This window comes from Chelonia mydas, chromosome 4 (assembly GCF_015237465.2).
Source record: "Chelonia mydas isolate rCheMyd1 chromosome 4, rCheMyd1.pri.v2, whole genome shotgun sequence".
Classification (NCBI taxonomy): Eukaryota; Metazoa; Chordata; order Testudines; family Cheloniidae; genus Chelonia; species Chelonia mydas.
In genome coordinates this window covers 95,526,560-95,548,795 of record NC_057852.1, presented here as the reverse complement: position 1 = coordinate 95,548,795, position 22,236 = coordinate 95,526,560, and the positions used below count along the sequence as shown (strand labels likewise).

The following is a 22,236-nucleotide window of genomic DNA, read 5'->3' as shown; positions in this document are numbered from 1 at the left end:
AAATGAGGTTCAACCTATTCCATAACATAGTTGAACCAGCTCATAATGATACTATTGAAGACCTTCCCTTTGAGAGTAGCCTGCCTTAGTGCAAAAACTGATTAGGTGTTACACATAAGGACTCTGGAGCAACATTATTTTTCTTTGGCATTTATACTCATCAGCCTGAGAGGAAACAATCCAGACACCAACTGCAGTCAAGACAGCTTTCTTCGTACTATCAGCCTTAACAAAGGCCACCTGATCTTCCCAGAAAGAGGCAGAAATTTCCCAGAAGGATCTTCTTCCATGGTAACCACTGCCACACAAACCTGCTACCATCCTCAAAGCAGTCAGTTTGATGGTCAGTTTGAGAGCTGTCCACAACCAACCTCAGAGTATCCTTATCATTTCCCTGCCCATTTTAGGGATGATTTAGGGCACATCTACACAAAAAAGTAAGTCAACCTATGTTAGGTCAACTTACAACCACCACAGTAATTACTCCAGTGGTTCATGTCTGCACTACCATCCTTCTGTCAGTGGTACGCGTCCTCACCAGGAGCACTTTCACCAACTTAAGAGGAGCAGTGTGGGAGGCTGAGAGCCTGGGCTTTCAGCTCCACATTCAGCTTCCCACCAGTAGCCAGGCTGCACCAGGGGCTCTCAGCTCTCCACCACGGACAGGCATCCGACGAAGTGGGTATTCACCCACGAAAGCTTATGCTCCGATATATCTGTTAGTCTATAAAGTGCCACAGGACTCTTTGCCGCTTTTACAGCTGTGAGCTCTGTGGCTGTGTGCAGCCACCGGGCTCCTCCTGGGCAGCAAGCAGTCTCCAGGTAATTGCTGGGCTGCACACTGAGCTCCCTGCAGAGAGCCCGGCAGCTGTCCTGAGGCTCCCAGCTCCCCATGGAAAGCCCAGCGGCTGTCCTGAGGCTCCTGGCTCCCTGCGGGAAGCCTGGTAGCTGCACCAAAGCTCCTGGCTCCCTGCCGGGAACCACCCAGACTCTGAGTGTGGAGCTCTCCACCAAAAGCCTGGCTGCGGCAGGGAGTGGAGAGTCTGGGGGAGCAGCGGGGCTCCCTGGTAAGAACAGGGAGCTGGGAGCCTACGGGCAGTATCAGGGCTCCCCACAGGGAGCCTCAGTGCAGCAGGCTGGCTGCCAGCAGGGAGGGTGCAGCCCAGCTGGGAGTGGGAAGCCAAGGCAATAGCTGGACTGGGAGCGGGGAGGCTCTGAGCAGGGTGGGCGCAGCCCAACTGGTAACGGGGAGCCACGGGGGCATACAGGCTCTAGCTGGGCCCCTCACCTGCCCCAGTGACATCTTCCATTATACTTTCTAGGCTATTACTTTTTCACCTGTATGCCTACAATATGTTAAATAAAACTGTGATCTACACCATCTGCTGAAAAACAAATTCATCCAGACCATTAACATTTTTTATTTAGCTGGCTTATGCTGTTTTTGCTTTGTTAGTTATGTACTACAAGACATTCCACATCATGCTACATATTGTAATGGTCACGCAGCATATTTTGCATTTTGTATCTAATTTAAAAAATATTTGAAGGTAAAGAAAGATATCCATTTCTCTGGTTTCTTCTAACCCAAAGAGTTTAATAGGAAATCACTAGTCTGCACATTTTTGGGGTTTGCAGATGTTCTCAAAACCTGATGTACTGCAATAAATTATGTATATCTTTCTCTTTTCCCAGCAATATTTAGGAAAAATACTGTGAAGTTACTTCCTAAAACTACAGTGTTGTAAGTATGACTTTTATTTACCCTATGTTCCTGAAGAGAGAGATCTGAATAATGTCCCTAGATATTTTTAAAAATGTTAGGGACAGTAGAAATATCAACCAACAGCGTCTTTTATTAGTCTGAACGTTGTGCTTTGCTCTATTAGATAAAAAACTGAGACTGCAAGTAAGTTCTTCCCTGGAGGGTACTTGTCTAAGTACTTTAACTTTGATAAACATCTACATTTTTTTCTTTTCTCAAGAAGTTTAATTTTATTATTTATAGAATCGTAATTAAAAGATGAATATGAAATATTTTAACAGTGCAATTCCATATGTAAGATAATTTATTATGTTGGATAATACAGACTGAAGCAATATTTCAGAAACTAATACTGTTAATATAGTATAGTAATACCTTTCCTACAGGGTGCAGCTAAAACGTCCAACAAAGAGTTTTATTGTTTTTCACAGGGATTCTACAAACCTCAATCAAATGATCTGAAATTCTGTAAAACACATGCTTGTTCCTTAACTTCAATTTCCTTCAGTAGTTTTATAGATCCCTTAGGCCAGATGGAGCAGAAACAGATGGTGTTCTGGAGAATTTTACAGTGCACGTCTACAGTACCACAATAAATTTAACAGTTCTGCAGATACAGAGCTTTTGTTATTAATTTCGATACAAACTGTTTCTTGTTGCAGTAAGTTTTATATTTTTAATCTGGTTTACTAATCACAGTGGCAAAAATAGAAAAGCTCAATCCTCACTTTAAAAATACATAAGCACCCAACAGCGTCATTCAGACAATTATGAAAGGCAGGTAGCATAAGTTTATACAGCGCAGTATTTTCCCTGGAGCGTGCCTTGCCTCATAAATTGTTGTACTGGTGTGAACATATACAAGTCAGGGTTTTTAAAAATGCCTCCTTCTCTTAAATCACATCCATGTTTGTTTGAGGAGAGGGAGACAACTATACCAGCTAACTATATCACAGCAAAATTTTCCTATTTAATCATTTTTTAAGTCAAGCTGTTTTCTTCTTTTAGTGCTCCTCTAAACAAAATGAAGTATTATCTGCATGAGATCTACAGAACCTTTTGGTTATAAAATATCTATCTCCTATCACATTTATACTCTACTGAAACATGAACAACCAATAACTACTTTGATTAGAATTATGTATGTTATAGGAAACTTTAAATGTAGAAGTTTATTGCAACATAACTAGATTAATTACAGAAATATACCACAAATAAGTGACCACAAGATCAGTTATTTTTTCCCCAATAGCTATAATATGGAATATAGAGAAATACAAATAGCATTTCACCTGGCAGTATACTGTATTGTAGATTAAAAATGCTTTTTCACCTGACACTGTTATAATGTAGTTTTATGACTTTCAGAGAGTCTGGCAAAGGAAAAATGTTTGTACAAAATCATCTGGTAAAGCAAAAATCATTCTACAAAATAAATAAAATGCCACAACAGATATGAAGAGTTATGGACTTTACTTTTAGATGTTTAAGCAAGCCAGATTTGCTATATATGGTTATACAATTAGAAAATACTATAGTTTTAAAATATAATGCAAGCACTTGTTCCTGTTCCCTTTGTTAACATTACCAGGCTTCTGTATATATTTTATAATACTGGATATAGGTTGGTAGAAAGTCAAAAAGAGTAGTAAAGTATGCGGGGTACAAATATGACCCAGCAGTTAGCCTGAATTATGAAAACTATGTAGAAGTAACCAGACTCAAAGAGAAAAACGGGAAATTACTTACTTGTAATTCTGATTACCTGAAGATATCATTCCAACAGAATTTTTACTCTTGAATCTGAGTTCCTCAGTGTAAGGTCGTGTCTCCACAGATATGGGAATCAAAGTAACTACATTGGTTTTATTCATGCCTTTAGTTATTTTGGTGCAAGTCTGTTTATGGACACTCTTATTTTGGACAAAGAGTGCCATACTTTGATATAACTTAAGTCAGTCAAAATAGATTTATAAAGGTATGTGATAAAAATATTCTTGTAGAAGACTGCGGTGAGCCTTGTGAACCTTGACCTGGTCTACTAGTTTTAGACCAGGCAGGTCTCTGCAATATGAAATTCAACCAGACAGTTACATGGTCATTTTACTAACAGCATTGTCAAGTGAACTGATGTCAGAAGAAACAAAAAGTTTGGTGGACTTTCTAAGGGCTTTAGTGTGCTCCAAGCAGAATCTTGACATTTTAACATCAAGTGTATGGAAAAGAGTTTCACTGGAATGGGTGTGCAAAAGTGACAAGAATGTTAAAAAGACAGACTCATTAAAGTGAAAAACAGTCACCATATTGGAGAGGAAACTCTGATGAGCCTGGAGCACCACACTATCTTTGTAAAATCTGGATCAATCATGACAGCTTTAAACTTGCTTGTAGAAGTTGCTGCCACCAGGAAAAAACATTGTGTAAGAAACTTAAGCTTAAAGAACCTGAGTGGTTCAATAGAAGTTTTCATCATCTTGTCCATGACCACATTAATATACCATGATACAGGAAGCTTTTTGACGCACGTATTTAAAAATGCCAAGTGCCAAATTAACCTGATGACCAGGTGCTCACTTGTCTACCTTCAACTAGTAGATAATAGAACACAATAGCTACTATATATACTGGATGGAATTAGTCGGTAAGTTAGCATCAGACAGCGTATGAAGGTAGTCAAGCAGTTTTGTGCAGCACTTCGCCCTGATTGCATCAAACCACAAATATTTTCCAACTGGAATTGTAAATTCTTTGGATGGATGGCTTCCGTGATTCCAGGAGGACATGAGTCACTTGCACAGCAACAACAATCCTAAATATCTCTACTTTGTCAAGAGCTAAGTTGTCAGGGACAGAGTGCCTAGGCTTGGATGCAGCAATGTTTCCTGGTTCTGAGTGATGATCCAAGGCAGACTCTCAGTATCTTATGAAGCCCATCAAAGTTGGGATGTCATGCCTCCAGATTGTAAGAAATTCATAGGAGATTTTTATGGTGGTGGGAATTATGCCTATGGTGGGATACAAATAGTGGATGGTAGATGCTGGAAACGGAGACAGGAAAGTTTGGCTAAAAAGGATGTCCAGGGTACTCTGGGGTGCAATGAGTGGGAGCTAGCATGGAGCTGTGGGTGAGATTCTGGGTGGGCAGTGAGTGTGGAAGGGAGTAAAGGAGTAGGGAGGCAGTGAGTGGTGGAAAGGGGGTAGGGGAATAAGCATGGGGGCAATGAGTGGGAGTAGGGGAAAGGAGGGAATGGTCAACATTCCCCTCCAGTCTGTTGGGGGGGGGTGGGCAGTAAATGGAGATAACTGATCTGAATAGGATTAGAGAAGGAGTGTGTGTGTGGATGCTGCCATAAGTAAACAAGCTGCTGGAAGCTGCATGAGGCGAGCTGAATGTGGAGCTCTGGAAGGAACAAGTCAGAGTTCCATGCAAATGGGAAAAGGAGGAGGTTATGGTTCCGGGGAGGGGTGGGGGAGGGCAAGAGAGCAATTGGTGGGTTGGAGTTGCAAGTAGAAGGGAAGGTAGGGAGAGGAGATGCTGGTGGCTCTGCAAGAGTTGTAGTGACTGAGTGCTCAAGACAGTGTTGCTGGGAGGCAGACAGCAGCATTGCCTTGAGAAGCTTCTGGTTCAGACAGCTGATAGGGAGGCTGTGGGAAGCCAACTCTTCCAACACCTCCTCATAATAACAGACCTTTTTCTCCTACCCACATTCCATGCTTACCTAATCTTCTGGGGTCAGCAAGGTCAAGATGAAGGTTTGGGGGAAGCATGTATACTGTCTACAATTAAAAAGTTGCAAATTATGAGAGATTACAAGAATTAGGCATCTAAAAAGTATCTCTCTTTTCTTTTCTTTTCCCTTTTTTAGGTGGGACAAGTGAAAATCCCAGGATATGTCTGGTTTCTCTGTAGTGGTGTCAAACAGATCATCTCCCTAATAAATGTAACCACAAGTGACTACAAAGAATTGTGTTTCCTTTCTGATAATTTATAAAAACACAATGCTGTCAGGCAAAATTTCAGGAAAATGATCTGTAAAGGAGATTGTCTAGTGTGGAAGTATTCATTCAGTACTTATGGGCAACAAATACAGTGAAGCCCATTGAAAGGTTTATTGTTACTAAAGTTAAACATTATACTGTGTAATACAGGTCACATTACACAGACTGGAAAGTTACTGTGAGGTCACAGGAAATTTTGAAATGTTTCCCTCATTTTCTCTCATACATTTTATGTCAAAGTTCCTTCATTTGAAATCACAAGGTTTTCTGCTACTTCTATAATCCCTCATGGTAGAAAAGAGATCTTATGACAATTTCCTATGAGCATTTAATATTTCAAGCTCTACCATGTTAGAATCTGTAGCTAAGACTGAGAAGGATGTAGTTGCTTTACTTACTAGAATAGACTCAAGAGGTGGAAAATGAAATTTAATGTGCTTAACTGTAAAGGTTCAAAATAAAATAAAGCGCATAAAGAATGCCAAAGATAAAGATGGTGAGGGCTTGAGGCAGGGGGAAGCAAAGCCTTTTAGCCACCAGTGCTGGCTATACCTAGCTGTTCCTCCTGTCAATTTTACCTATACCAGGGGCTAAGTTCCTTGTAAGCTGTGTGGCTGCACAGCTGCCTATTAAGCACCGCTCAGGGCTGTGGCAGGGAGAGATGCCTCTCACCAAGCCCCGAACCTGCTGTGGTGCCCCTCCCCTGGCTCAGCCCTGGCCCGACCCTGCCATGGCTGGGGGACAGGTGCCCCTTCCCCAGCCCTAATTCAGCCCAGCCTGGACCTGCTGTGGCCAGGGAAGAAGCGCCTATCTCGTGGCCCCCGTCCAGGACCTGCCATGGCCGGGGGAGAGGCACCTCTTCCCCAGCCTAGGTGCTGCTGAGGGGAGAGAGAGCTCGGGGGGAGCCCCACTGCACCCGAAACCCCTCATCCCCAGCTCCACCCCAGAGCCTGCACCCCCAGCCAGAGCACCCCCCCACACCCCAACCCTCTGACCCAGCCCTGAGCCCCTCATCCCTGGCCCCATCCCAGAGCCCTCATATCCCCATGCAGGATTCCCAGTTCTAGTGTGAGGCAGACAGAACAACTATAACTCTAAAGGTATTTTGTAAAGCTGCTTGAAAATTTAAAAATTCTAAATTTTTTGGTGAAAAATCAAGGAACAAATTTTTTCACAATTCCCCATCCTATTCCTCCAATTTTCAACCAGCTCTAGTGTTTTGGTTCCTGGGAGAAAAGTGTCAGCAGGTAGGAGACCAAGCCTCCTCCTCTTCACATTGGTAGTCATATGCTACCTTGGTGTTAAACTGGCACCCTAAAAACCTTTTAGTAAGTCCCATATGACCATCACCAGTTAAAGAACTTTGGCTGAAGCTGCACCTCTTCAGCAGGATGAGAATGAGGATGTGAGAAGAATACTGGCAGGATAATAGGCCCATTAAAGTGGAAGTCTGTCATCACCTTGGAAACTAATTTTAGGATGAGTCTGCAGCACCACTTTCTCTTTGTAAAACTTGGTATTCAGTGAATCAGTCTGAAGCCAAATCACTCTACATACTGAAGTCTCTGCCACTAGAAAAATGACCTTCCATGTTCAATAAAACTTGAGCTTCATAGGTTTCAAAAGAAGTATTCATCAGCTTTGTAAGGAGTACAGCCAGTAAAAATCATTTAGAAATTCAAAATTTCTAAAAAAAAAGTGACCACTTTCATAAAAACTTTTGTGCAAATCACATCCTTATTTTTTGACTAGCTCAAGCCCCCATGCAAAACAGAGGACCAGAGACTGAGGAAACATTGATCTGCCTTTGACTAATTAATGAAATAGCTGCCAAATGTATGTTGATGGAGTTAATCTTTATGGTTGACTCAGACAGGTGAAGAAAGTTGTCAAGCAGTATTTGTGCAGGCAAGCAAATGGACATACATGTTTGTTTGCACCACACCACAATCTTGTCTACCAACTACAACTACAATATTTTTGTTAAATGGCTTATTCAAGGCCAAGAGGTCTCAAGCTACCTACTCTGATATATTGTGTCTACAGAATTCCACCTTGTCAGGAACCACTATGTCAATAAGGTGGCATCCAGATTATGATGGAATGAAGTGCAGTTGTGATAATTGGGCCTACAAAATTTACCTAAATTGTGAGCTCACCTGTAAAAAGTGAGTGCAAGTTCATAAAATGTCACAGGAACCTATAACAACAAATGTTGATGGGAAATGGTACAAAAGTGAGACAGTCCAAACAAAAAGGCCTACTGATATAACTCAAGGACTGTGTTAAGATCATACTTGGTAAACAAGAGAACTGTGGAACCGAAAATCAGTGAATCAAAGTTAGTGTGTTGAAAAGTAGGCCTAATTGGTAGACAAAATAATGAGAGGACAGGTTATTCCACCCATCACTCCCTTTGGGGGTTCTTAAAAAAAGAGATGTTGTGAGGAAAATATAGATGAACAGAAGGAGGTGACTGTGACACTGGCTGACTGAAAGACAAGAGCAGGGGAAGGAATAAGCTTCACCATCATAGATGCCACCCCCACCACCTTCATCCTAACTCTGAAAGAAGAAAGATGTTCTGACCAGACCAGGCTAAGAGAGGGAACCAGGTGATGTTACCATCTCCACTGGCTCTGGATAAATCCTGAATACCATTTTGGATGTAAGACTTTCTAATACTCTCACCCTTTGTGTGTCCTTTTCTTTCCTCATTTTATGTCTTCTCTTTCCTATCTGTCTCTTCTTTTTCCTTCTGTCTAATAAGGACATAATAAGGCTTTGTTGGCCAAGACTGTATATTCTGCAATAATGCTGTAAGTCTGTGACCAAAAAGAGGCCTCTAAATTCAATGCATTAAATAGCCCAATGCCGATACAAGTTTGCCTGGTTTCTGAGTGGCTGATAAGACCAGGTGCTGTGCCTGTATTTCTCCAGCAGCTGAAATTGCAAGTGAGAGTTTACATCAGAGATAGAAGCTGCATTTTCTATTTTTGCTTTCCTTTTCTCTTCCCCCTTTTGTGTGTGTTTATTTCTTTTTGTCTTCTAGCAAAAGGGATAAGACTTTAATAACAGCAACAACATCAGCTCCAGCCCATCTTAACTAACTTCTCTTTACCCCCAAAAGTATAGTTATTACCATCTAGGAGACTGTCAAACATGGCTTTTTTTCCTTCTAAAGACTCTGTCCAACAAAAGGGAAAGGGACTAAGGAATCTTGTTGAAATGAAAGCCTTACTTAATACTTCAACATTTCAAATGCTTTAACTGCTTTTTCCTCCCTTACCCATCTTAAATGAAGGATTAAAATATTTTTAATTATGTGTTTGCCATAGCACTACGTAGGCTGAGGTCTCTGTATACCAAACCGCAAAACTTGTTTAATTTTTTAAAATTTTCGACAGTTTCAGACTCATGTTAACACCTTTAACTCTTTGGATGCAAATTAATCCAGCAGTGGCATGAGTTTGAGCTGCACCCACACTGTCAGCTGGATGGGACTGGCTTTGGCCATAGACAACAAGTTGAGAAATCCGAGGGATGACTTCCTAAAATGAAAACTTTACTTATGAGTAGTTCAGGAATCTAGCATTTAGCTGGTACAGATTTCCTAAGCTCTTAGAAAAGCAATGTGTGGACTTAGGAACACTGCAGGTTTTCTAATGTAAATACAAACTGATTTTAATAACAAAATAATCACCTTATTAATCCTACTCTAAACAAGCAAAGGAACCATGTTTCATTACAACAAATTAAATAAAATAATGATGGGTTTGTAGTCAAGCTGCTTTGGAATTATTATAAGCCAAAAAGTTTGAAACATTTTTAAGTAGAGAAAGCATGTCCGTTTTTGGAAACGTATCTCCAAAATGCTTCATCTGCCTCAACATTTTGTATCATCCAAAATTGTATCTCAACCTTTCCAGAAAATAGAAATTTTACCCTGGTGTAGTGTGACCAGATGTCCCGATTTTATAGGGACAGTCCTCATATTGGGCTTTGTCTTATATAGGCACTTATTACCCACCCCTCTCTCTGTCCCCATTTTTCACACTTGCTCTCTGATCACCTTACCCTGGCATAACACTGGACTTGTGGAATTAGTAGTGGGGATATTCAAAATGCACAGCTGTGTGATAAACTACACTTCCTTGGGCAAAAGCTCATGCTCATAGCGATACTAGCCTCTCCAAAGGAGATTGGACACAGAGAAAAAGCATGTTGCACTCTTTGCAGAGGAGTGAAATGGCCACACACTTTTTGTGCTCCCAGCCTACAATACCCCCTGGAGTTTTTCTGTAAAATATGTAGCATTTAAAGAATACATGATGATGATGATAGTTTTAATGACAGTTGTTTAAGATGATCTGCTTCATTATTTGTGAGCAATGGGACCCTCCTAAGATCATTCTGATAATATGTTTGTGTGACACCATTCCACCCTCTCTCTCTCTGTATATATCACATAAAAAATGTTAAAATAAAGTTATTCAGGTGGCAAAGGTTTGGAAATGATTTAAGGTTGCCCATGAAACTGCAATTTGGCCCCCTTGTGTGTAGGCAGTCTTTAATTACATGATTATGTATTATTTTTCCCATAAGCTCCCTGCCTCATTCAGCACACAAATTAACATCTTTCAACAAAGTTTTAAATAAATAACTTTAATTTACCATGGTTTTCCTGTATTTAACTTCCTAGGCTTTTTTTAAAAAAGAAAAAAGGCAAACCAAATTCTATTATGTGTTATTGTAACAACTCCCCAATGTGCAACATCATCATCAAGGTTTCAACCCAAAACCTTCAAGCACTGCAGCACAGACCGCTACACCACTTTGTCTGAAGAACTAACTAGTAGAAGGGGAAAATTTGAGTATGGTTTGCAGGATTGGACCAATACTAAAATTCTTCAGCATACAATTGAAAGAGAAATACAAAATTACAGTTAAAATGGTTGAAAAATGGAGTACAATAATACATTCTAAGGAAAAAAATAACAGACAGGAGAAAACTATGGGCATGAAAGTCAATGGATTCTGTGATTTAGGGTTTCTGAAATTTTTGGAGGGTTTAATAATTTCTGCAAAATTTAAGATTTCGTTAAAATATATGTCTGATCTTCTTATGGTGCAAAGAAAGATGTTATAATATTAACAAATGTACTTCTGCAGTTATATCCATATATGAAAAAAAGTCCCCATCCAAATAACTCCAGTGCCAAAATTTTTAATTCACTAAGTTGTGTGAAACTTTCTCAATGAAAACTAAAACTTGCCAAGGTACAGTAAAAGCTGCTTTATCCAGCACTTCACCAACCCAAAATCTCTATAAACTGGCATTTCTGATCTTCATTGAAAGTCCAGTTGGTGCTGGGCAGGCAGGGGATTGGGACGCAGGAGTGGGTGCGGAGCGCAGGCTCTGGGAGGGAGTTTGGGTGCGGTTGGGGGCTTGGGGCACAGGAGGAGGTGCGAGATCTGGGGTCCGCTCACTCGGGCGGCTCCCTGCAAGCGGTGACCTGTCCCGGCTGCTCTTAGGCGGAGATGCAGCAGGCAGCTCTGCGCACTGCCTCCACCCGCAGGCGCCACCCCCGCAGCTCTCATTGGCCGTGGTTCCCGGCCAATGGAAGCTGCACAGCCAGTGCTCGGGGCGGTTGGGGCAGCGTGCAGAGCCGCCTGCCGTGCCTCCACCTAGGAGCAGCCGGGACAGGTTGCTGCTTGCCAGGAGCTGCCCGAGGTAAGCATCCCCTGGATCCAGCATCCCAACCCCAATTCCCTGCCTCAGGCTCCTGCCCGCACCTGAACTCCCTCCCAGAGCCTACACCCCACACCCACTTCCGTGCCCCAACCCCCAGCCCTGCACCCCGTCCTGAACCCAAACGCTCTCCCTCTTAGTTAAACGGCATTTTTCACTTACCAGCACCCCCCCAAACCCTCAATACACTGTGGCAGTGTTAAAAAATCCTCTCAAATGTTGGGAAAAATCCACACAATTTTCTCCTGTCCCTGCAGCAAACAGTGCAATCCAATAAAGATCAAACCCTAAGTGAGCATTTCAACCACATTTTATGCAGAGATTTGGAGATCAGTTAAAAGACACACTTACCTCCCCGGACATGTCAGGTGCCATAGGAATGACAGGCCATAAGGATGAGTAGATTCCAAAAAACACCACCCAAAGCGCAATGCTTCCCCATATTGCTATATGGCTAAACTGAAAAATAGAACAATCAAAACATATTTAATATTTATTCAGTGCCTACAATGAGTTCAGTGCTATACAGAACACCATAAGAAAGATGGTCTTTTTCCTTGGAAGTTTACAGTGCAATTCTGACAAGTGACATTTTCAAAAGTGCCCAGCATTGGCCCACCTCTGTGCCTGCTAAGTGAATGGTAAAACTACTACTGCCCCTTTAGTTGGAGCAAAATAATACTTATTTTCAAAAGTAAATTAAAAAAATTCCTATACAGCTTAGTGATTACATCCAACTTGTGCCTTACTGCATAACCATGTGATATTATTTTAATCCTTGTCCTAAATCCCTCTTCTTCATTGCTTTTCATTTGTTTTTGACCCACAATATTTTGTCATTTCAGAGTATATATATAAGATCTTTGAGGCATGCACTGTATCTTTACTTGATACTGTAAATTATTAGTGGCAATTAATAATAATGTAATAAGGAAATGTAATCGATCACATATTTTTATAGTGTATTTGAGAGCACAAATAATAAGCATTTTCTTACCATGGTCCAATATGAAGTCTCTAATCCAGCTTTTAAACACACTGTTATCACCACAAACTATTAAAAAAGAAGAGAAATCTGTTATTTTTCTTTAATAAGTCTGATTGTCCTTAAACTATTAATGGAACACAGGAATTCAAAATAAAAAGACCCACAAAGGGCTTATATTTAACATTTAATGGTAATGCACATGAAAAAAATCACATGCATTATTATTCAGTTTATGACCCATTAAAATAGCAATCATGCACACGGTATCTTAAAACTTATAAAACATGATTTTCATTCCTTTTTTATATTATTACTATTTCATTCATAAAAACATGAAATAATGAATGAATGAACGATTAAAATTATTCAGGTGTATGCTCCCACGCAGCAAGTGGAACAAATGGAACATTTCTAAGAAGAGCTGGAGGAGGCAATGCAGAAAAGGGGATCTGTACACAATCATACAAGGGACTTCAATGTAATAGTAGGTGGAAAGGAATTTGAGAATGAAAAGTACATGGGAAAATTCGGTAAAGGTGTAAGAAATGATCGTGGAGCACGTTTGGTTGCATTTGCAGAGGCAAACCATCTCCACATAATGAACACGACATTTCAAAAAGAACAATGTTGGTACTGGACATGGAAAAGCCTGTATGGAGTCACACTGAATCAGATTGATTATGTATTGTCAGATACCAGAAGAATCTTCAACGATGTAGCGACAATAGGAGAACTAATTATTTGCACAGGCTCAGACCATTGTATGTTGTGCTCAAAACTGTGTGTTGACAATGCCTATGAAGACCGAGTCAAGAGAAGCTAGAAACTAAAGTGAAAAACAAAGAGGCATTTGCATAGGAAGTGAGTGAAATGGACCTTATCGAGTATAAGGTCAACAAGGACATCAATGAGAACTACGAAGAGTTTATCTTGCAGATAATCTCAGCAGCTAAGAAAGCAAAGGCATTCAAAATGTTGGGATGCAAGCAGAGGATCAGCGAGGAAACTGTGAATCCGATGGCGAGGAGGGCACGCATTAAATTAGAAAGAAAAATGGGCGAAGAATACAGAACACTCTGCAAAGAAATTCATGTGAAGATCAAAGAAGACTACGAAGACTTCAGAAAGGAGAAATTGAGAATGGAGGCTGAAAAGTACGAGAGTCTGAAGAAGGCTGAAACAGGCTATCTCGGCAGCTCTGAAAGATAAAAATGGTGAAAGGAAAGGAGCAAGATGAATGAAATATGTACAAAATTCTACAATGATCTCTACTCCTTGCATGTCAATGTCCAGCCGTACACTTTCAAGGCAACAGGCTATAGAAGAAGTTCCTGATGTTATGTGGGGGAACTGAATACGCAGTTCGTAACATAAGGAGAAGGAACAGCTCAGAGTGGATGATATTTGGCCAGAATATCTCAAAGCACGGGAAGATACTCTCTTCAAAGCACTGGCACAACGGTTCATCTACATCAATAGCAAGTGTGTTCCGGATGCCTAGAAGAAATCGAAAACAGTACTACTGACGAAGAAAGGTGATCCAGAAGAAGTGAGCAATTATCATCCGATCACACTCCTCTCACAAGCGTATAAGCTCTTCACCCGTGTCATACTCAATCACATTAAGAAGGATCTTGAAATGTACAAAAGCAGAGAACAAGCTGGTTTCCACTCAGGGTATTCAACAACTGACCACATCCACTCAGTTCGGCTGCTGAACAGAGACAATTCATTCAAAGGAGAATGCAGTAGGAGGAGAAATGCAGGGTGGGCAAGTTTCGACAAAATAAAGATGTCTCTGATGGATGATGAATTAACCATGAAGGAAAGGAAAGAACTGTTTAACTCCACACTTCAGCCAGCAATGATATATGGAGCGGAAAGCTGGTCAACGATGAAAGCAGAGGAAGAAAAATTTGCTGTTACCCAGAGAGCAATGGAAAGCTGAATGTGTAAGACATCACTCCGTGATCGCATACTGAATGAGGAGATCAGAAGGTGTAAAGAGGTGACTGATGCAGTGCAGGCGATGTACGACGCAAAGCGGCGTTGTGTGGGTCATATAGTCCGCAGGCAAGACAATAGGTGGACAACCCACATCAGTGACTGGATCCCCAGAGATCACAAGTGACCACTGGGGCAGACTGAAAACGCACTGGGCTGATCCCGTGACAAAACTCTTTGGCCAGAAATGGAAAGAACGTGCTTGCAACAAAACAGAATGGTGTGACGTCGACTTGTGTTCATGGAGGGATGGACGAGGACAAGCTGGACGAAGGTGATTTCATGTTTTTGTAATTGGTACAACCAACCTGTTCAATTCAGAATCTTTAATATATGTACTTACAATTTTTAATTTAGATTTCCCTGGTGATCTTTAACTTAAAGAACTTTGAACTTCACTGTACTCAGTAGGCTAATGAGATCCTGTTATCGCTGTTGCTCATTTAGGATCTGATGCAAAGCCCACTAAAGTCAAAGGGAATCTTTTCCATTGACTTCAATGGGCTTTGAAACAGCCCCTCATGTCAATGGAATCTGTTCCAAAAACAAGTTGTGTAGACTTTTTAGCACCACAGAAGTCAAGTTAATTTAAGAATATGTTTAAAAGTTGTGGTGGGGGTTTTTTTTTTGCCTGCCTGGATAGGAATATAAGACCCCATTTGAAATTACCACAGATACTGATGTAGCCAGGAAAATTAGTTTATTAAACAAGTACTAGTAATGATCGCCACCCATTGGAACTGTAGAACTTTATTCTTCTGAGACACTTCTTTAGTTTCAGAAATCCTAGGACTTTTTTGGAATAAAGAAAAGTTCCCTGGAAACGTGGTAAAAGGAATCAAGTTTTCTGTTAACCAAAGGAACAGCTGCTTCATGGTTCTGTAATCCACTGGTAAGTGTGTGTTATAGGTCCCATTCTGTGACCGATCGGCAAAGCATATGAGTCTGTTACAGGCCCAGCTGTAACAGCTCTTGCTTTTTGCTCTGGAGGTTCCCTGTTCATTTCCCACTGGGTCACTCAAGACAGCAGCTGTCACAGTTACACAACTCCAATAGCAAAAGCATTACACTATTTGACCTTGACAGAAGTTAAGGAGTATGATGTTGCATTTGAGGCTTGATTAGTTAAGGGGATGGAAGATAGGCATCCCTTGGGATACCTAGGTTCTTCTGTTGATGATATTCTGGCTGTCAGACCCAGGAATAAGATGTTGCCAGTCCAGTGCCATATCTGCACCAGCTGGGGCACTCTCTGAATAGGGAATCCCTGATACCCTCTTTGGGTTTATTCTCTGATGGCAGGGGAAGAGGGATCTCTCTGCCTGATGCTGGTGAGAAGTAATATGTTGACAATGGGGAGGAGGCATATATCTTTTTATTGAAAGGTTATCCCAAGGGATGGAACTGGGCCGGTACAAGCTCCAGTGCTGGGCAGCTCTTCAATACTGGGAAGGTCTCCTGGGTGGTATGGATGCCTCTGCAGAATATCTGAGGTCCTTACTTTGCTCCATCATGGGCATTAGTACGAGGATCTGTGCTGATCTGCTCAACTGCTTAAGGGATTTTGTCCTTAGAGTGGTGTTCTGTGCTCTCTCTCCAGAAGTTCTCCTCGGTCTAGGAGCTGTGGTTATGCTCAGACTGGCTATGTGAGTCTCTATCCCATTTATGAGTGGTTTCACGTGCTGGCTTTGCTGCTTGAGCTGATTCGGGCAGTTGGTACAGAAACCTGAATTGTCAGCGCCAGAACTACTAGTGATGGGACTGCTGATGCTGAGGCAACTGGTGCCAAAGCAGTCATCAGCAGTGACTCCATCAGTATCCTCTTCACCTTCTTTTCACTGCTCAACCCCAGAGTACAGAGAGTTTGAGGGAGCGCTGGCCAGTGCTGGTTTATCTGGTCTCACTCTAGTCATAACTGTTGCCTTTGGGTCCGAAGTGATCCACATGGATGGCATCCAGTAGATGTATGTTGAGCTGCACATCCCTAGACGTGCATGTCCAGGCTGAGGAGGACTAGCACACCGAGCACTTATCTGGGATGTGGTTCTCCCTTAGTCATCCTGTTCAGTCTCCCACAATTCTGCATGTCTGGGCTGCTCTCCTCACTCCATAGCTCACCAGAGATTGATCACTGTTTCACCACTGCATGCTCTGGCCATGCCCCCTCTTCTCCCACTTGCTGCAAGCTTTTCCAAAGCTGTAAAACTTGTGTAACATCACTAACAAATACTCCAGAGGTAATGAAATAACTATGTACATTAGACCAAGAAAGGTTTCAGAGTAACAGCCGTGTTAGTCTGTATTCGTAAAAAGAAAAGGAGTACTTGTGGCACCTTAGAGACTAACCAGTTTATTTGAGCATGAGCTTTCGTGAGCTACAGCTCACTTCATCGGATGCATAGCATATCGTGGAAACTGCAGAAGACATTATATACACACAGAGACCATGAAACAAAACTTCCTCCCACCCCACTCTCCTGCTGGTAACAGCTTATCTAAAGTGATCATCAAGTAGAGCCATTTCCAGCACAAATCCAGGTTTTCTCACCCTTCCCCGCCCCCACACACACACACATACAAACTCACTCTCCTGCTGGTAATAGCCCATCCCTCTTTGAAACCTCTCTTTATAATGCGCATGATAATCAAGGTGGGTCATTTCCAGCACTAATCCAGGTTTTCTCACCCCCCCCACACACACCCCCCTCCAAAAACCACACACACAAACTCACTCTCCTGCTGGCAATAGCTCATCTTACAATGTGCACAGCAATAATCCAAGTTTAACCAGAACGTCTTGGGGGGGGTTTGTAGGAAAAAAACAAGGGGAGATAGGCTACCTTGCATAATGACTTAGCCACTCCCAGTCTCTATTCAAGCCCAAATTAATAGTATCCAATTTGCAAATGAATTCCAATTCAGCAGTTTCTCGCTGGAGTCTGGATTTGAAGTTTTTTTGCTTTAAGATAGCGACCCTCATGTCTGTGATTGCGTGACCAGAGAGATTGAAGTGTTCTCCGACTGGTTTATGAATGTTATAATTCTTGACATCTGATTTGTGTCCATTTATTCTTTTACGTAGAGACTGTCCAGTTTGACCAATGTACATGGCAGAGGGGCATTGCTGGCACATGATGGCATATATCACATTGGTGGATGTGCAGGTGAACGAGCCTCTGATAGTGTGGCTGATGTTGTTAGGCCCTGTGATGGTGTCCCCTGAATAGATATGTGGGCACAGTTGGCAACGGGCTTTGTTGCAAGGACAGGTTCCTGGGTTAGTGGTTCTGTTGTGTGGTATGTGGTTGTTGGTGAGTATATAGGTGTATATAGGTTGTAGATCCTTAATAATGCGTTGGAGGGGTTTTAGTTGCCCCTCAGACAGAGACAAACACCTACAAGATCTCTATCAAGCATTCTTACAACTACAATACCCACCTGCGGAAGTGAAGAAACAGATTGATAGAGCCAGAAGAGTTCCCAGAAGTCACCTACTACAGGACAGGCCTAACAAAGAAAATAACAGAACGCCACTAGCCGTCACCTTCAGCCCCCAACTAAAACCCCTCCAACGCATTATTAAGGATCTACAACCTATCCTGAAGGATGACCCAACACTCTCACAAATCTTGGGAGAAAGGCCAGTCCTTGCCTACAGACAGCCCCCCAACCTGAAGCGAATACTCACCAACAACCACATACCACACAACAGAACCACTAACCCAGGAACCATCTAAGGTGTGCTACATCTTTTCAGTTGGAAAATATGGTTTTTGAACTGAGTGAAGGAAGCATAACCTCTTGGGAAGTGTGGATGGAAGAATTTACCTTTGGAAGAAAGGATTCTGGTGTCCTGAGCACTACCTTGTCCTTGTGGAACACGCACTAAGGTTGCTGTATAGATAAAGCTGCCAGGTCTGACAGCTATTGAGAAACAAATCTTAATAGATAAATAAAATACCAACACTGAAGTTAAAGGTTCTAAGAGATGGCTTGTCAAGGCCCTCAAAATTAGCATTAGATTCTATTTTGGAAAGAGTGGCCTGACTGCTGGTCTGACTAATCAGACTGCTTGAAGGAATCTGGCTACCTGTAGATTGTCTGCCAGGGAGCCCAAGGACCCTGCAAACAGCACAGTAGTAAAGAGCAGACACCTGATGCACAATGGTACTGGGCTGAAGGGCTCTGTCTATGCCTTCTTGGAGGAAGTCCAGAATGGTTGGAATCCCTGGATTTCTGGGATTTGCATTGTGCTTTGGCACCAGTTGTTGAATCTGGACCACACAGAAGAGCACACTTTTAGCGTCCATAACTTTCACAGACAAAAGCATGGTCTTAATAAGACTGGACAACAGACTGAGACCCTCTAGTGCTTCCATCTGAAGAGCCAGGCTCTTAGTTGAAGCTGGTTCAGACCAGGATGCAAAGCATAGGACTTTGCAAGAGAATGTCTGGTCTTCACAGAAGCTGGAGTGGAGGCTCCAGGTTCAGATCTATCTGATCTGAGAGTCAAAATCTTCTTGGCTAATGAGTTACCAGAATTACAGTAATCTATTCTTGTTTTATTTTCTGGACCACCTTCCCCAGTAGCAGAAAGGGTGGAAACATTGCAGTAGGCCCTGCAGTCAACTGTGTGATAAGTAAGACTGTGTTTGTCATGGAAGTCACAGATTCCATGACCTCCGTGACTTCTGCAGCAGCCCATGTGGCTGGCCCGGGAGCCACCTGAGCAGCTCGGGCAGCCCCTGGACCAGTTGCACTGGCTGCTGCTGGGGAAGTCTCGCCCCCCCTGCCTCCCAGCAGCAAAGGTTTGGGTGTGTGGGGGCTCAGGGCTGGGGATTGGGATGTGGGGTGGTTCTTACCTAGGGGGGAGAGGGGGCTCCCCAGAAGGATGACAGGAAATCCCCTCCCTTAGCACCACGTGCCCGCAGGCACTGCCCCCACTGGCCACAGTTCCCAGCCAATGGGAGCTGCAGAAGCTGGGGTTTGGGGCGGAGCGAAGGCAGCATGTAGAGCTAGTAGCAGGAGGTCACCGCTTCCAGGAGCCAGGTAGGGAACCTGCCCCAGCCCCGCAAACCACCTCCCCGCGGCGTCCCCTGGCTGCAACCCTCCCTTCCTACCCCCCAAGTACCGGTGGGGTCACCCCCCCAGCACCCACAGCACTCCCAGGGCCACCTCCCTGAGCTGCCTCCCGCAGTTTTAGTCAGGGGTATATAGTAAAAGTCATGGACAGGTCATGGGCTGAGAATTTTTGTCCATGACTTTTATTAAAAATACTCGTGACTAAAATGTAGTCTTAGTGATAAGGCATCTGTCCCCAAAAATCCGGGGTTTGCCTTCCTTGTGAAGTATTTTGGCATCTTTGTGTTCATATGATTTGCAAACAGGTCAGTCAAAGGTAGGTTAAACATCCGAAAAATGAGACTGAAAACCGCCTGATTCAGGCACCACTCAGAGTTGTTGACCCTGAACCAGTCAGACCCCATTTTATGTAGAATACTGAGGGAAAGAAGAAACTGCACCACCCATCTTATTATGTCCACTGTTTCCACTTGTAGTGTAGTGCCAGATTCCTTGTTCCCCCTTCATTGTTTAAATATGCAACCATAACTACATTGTCTGATTGAACTAGAACATGGTTCCCAGCTAGGATGGACTGGAACAATTGCAGAGCCAGTTTGACTGCTCTCAGCTCTACGAGCTTTATGCTATGAGTCTTTTCCCCTGGGTTCCAGAGATCCTGGATTGTTCTGATCTCCAAATGAGCTCCCCAGCCCTCTAGGCTGGCATCAGTTGTGAGAGCTAGAAGATCTGGAAGGCAGATGGGCATATCTTTGCAGACATTGTGGGCTGATCAGCATTGTAGGGAGTTGAATATGTGTGTCGTGACTCATACGTGACCTTTCATGTGTTCTGGGAAGTGGTCCCACACTTTTGGGATGAAGGCTTGAAGATGTCTGCTGGGTGACTGACCTATGGAATGATCCCTACACATGACGCCAGGAGACCTAATAGTTGGAAACACAGTGCTCTGGTAGGCCTCTTGCGGCTCCAGAGCAAGATGATAAACTCCTGAATTTTCTGTAACCTTTCTAATGATGGGTAGATCTTTGCTCTGATGATATCTATCTCCTCTCTCAGGTGGGTTATTCTGGTGGATGGAATCAAGGAACTTCTCTTGACATTGATGATGAAGCTGTGCTCCTGTAGAAGATTCAACATCGGAGGTGTGGCGTTGTGTGCTGCTGGTTGCAATGGAGCTCTGATCAGGATGTTTGTCTAGGAAGGAGTACAGGAAAGTTCCTTCAACCTGAGTCTGGCTATAATCACCACCACCATCTTTCTAAAAACCCTGGAGACTATGGACGGGCTGACCAGGAGTGTTCGGTACTGATAATGTCTCCTGCTGTAGGTGAACCTCAGAAGTCTGTGGTGGCACAATCTGATGGGGATATGGAGATATGTGTCTTCTAGATCCACTGAGGTCAAGTAGTTCCCCCAGAACAGGGACGACACCATAGAGGACTGCATCTACATTTGAAACTTCATTTTCTTCATCCATCTGTTAAGCCTTCTGAGTTTGAGTATGGCTCTGATACCAACCCCCTCTCTCCTGCCTTCCTGTGAACTTCTGAATGATGAAGAAGATGGAATAGAACCCAGAGAACCTTTCTTCTGTGCGAACACTCTCTATCATTCTCAGATCCAGAAGACGAGATATTTTGTTCTGGATCAGATTGTGTTTTGAAGGGTCTCTGGAAACTAGCACCTGGATGAAGAATGGATGGGATGGAGCCTGCAGCTTGAGGAAGTATCTCTAGATCACTGTCTCCCTGATCCACTTGTCTGTAGTCAATGAAAACCATTCCTTTAGGAAATGGGAAATTCTACCCCCAGCTTCAGCTCTGGGTGGAGCCCTATGTGACCTGTGTCATAAAGTGGATTGGTGGAGGTTCAGACTCCTCTGGACTTTTGTCCCAAACCATGATTCAGCTCTTTTCCTTTGGAGAATCTGTTGTGCCTGTGCTGGTATCTCTGTGAGGATGAAGGGCAAAAGGAGTGCCTCTGTCTAAGGTTGGTCAATATTCTCTCCTGAGGACACTGAGTGGACAAGAGAGAGACTGTTTGGATCTCGCCACACTGTCAGCCACCACCTTATCCAGCTCTTCTCCAAAGAAGAGGAAGCCTGTAAACTTGGCTGAGCAAAGGGCATGCTTAGAGTGAATATCCACTTTCCAAGACCAAAGCTCAGTGGCACCTGGCTCCCGAGCTGGAAGCCACGGCTTGGGCTGAGAACCTCATTGCATCTAATGCTGTTGCTAGGGTGACTTTCTTTAAAATGGAAAAAGAGTCAGGGTGATCTCTGTCCTTATGGACTTTAAGATCTTCCAGCCACGAGAGAGATGCTCTTGCAAAGCAGGGAGGAGGACTGAAGGGGTATCACAGCCAAAGTGGAGGATTTTGAGAGGAGAAATTTACTCTAAGACTTACTCTCAGGAGCCTGTTCAGGTTGGATTTGAATCATGGAGACAACCTTATTGCACATAGTCTAGAACTTCTCAGAGGGGCAAAAAATCTTTGCTGTATTTTTTCCCAATCCTGATCAGACTTGGAGTCCAATAGCTCACCATCCTCTGTGGACGAGGGGGAAGGAGGAGGTGGAAGAAGAGTCGGAGGACTTTTATCTCCTGTATATTTTGAGCTTTTCCCCTTTTCTGCTTTTTTTTT

At 43.0% G+C, this 22,236-nt stretch overlaps 1 protein-coding gene across 9 annotated transcripts in view; it reads right to left on the bottom strand.

Moving 5' to 3' along the window:
- ATP8A1 (ATPase phospholipid transporting 8A1) overlaps positions 1-22,236 on the bottom strand; it is a 252,619-nt gene that overhangs the window by 26,896 nt on the left and 203,487 nt on the right. For all 9 annotated transcript variants that reach the window (XM_027831495.3, XM_043544446.1, XM_043544443.1 and 6 more), the window contains 2 exons: positions 12,514-12,570; positions 11,868-11,975 (listed from right to left, as the gene is read on the bottom strand). In XM_027831495.3, the coding sequence (XP_027687296.2) occupies positions 11,868-11,975; positions 12,514-12,570 (165 nt within the window). The remainder of the gene's footprint in view (positions 1-11,867; positions 11,976-12,513; positions 12,571-22,236) is intronic.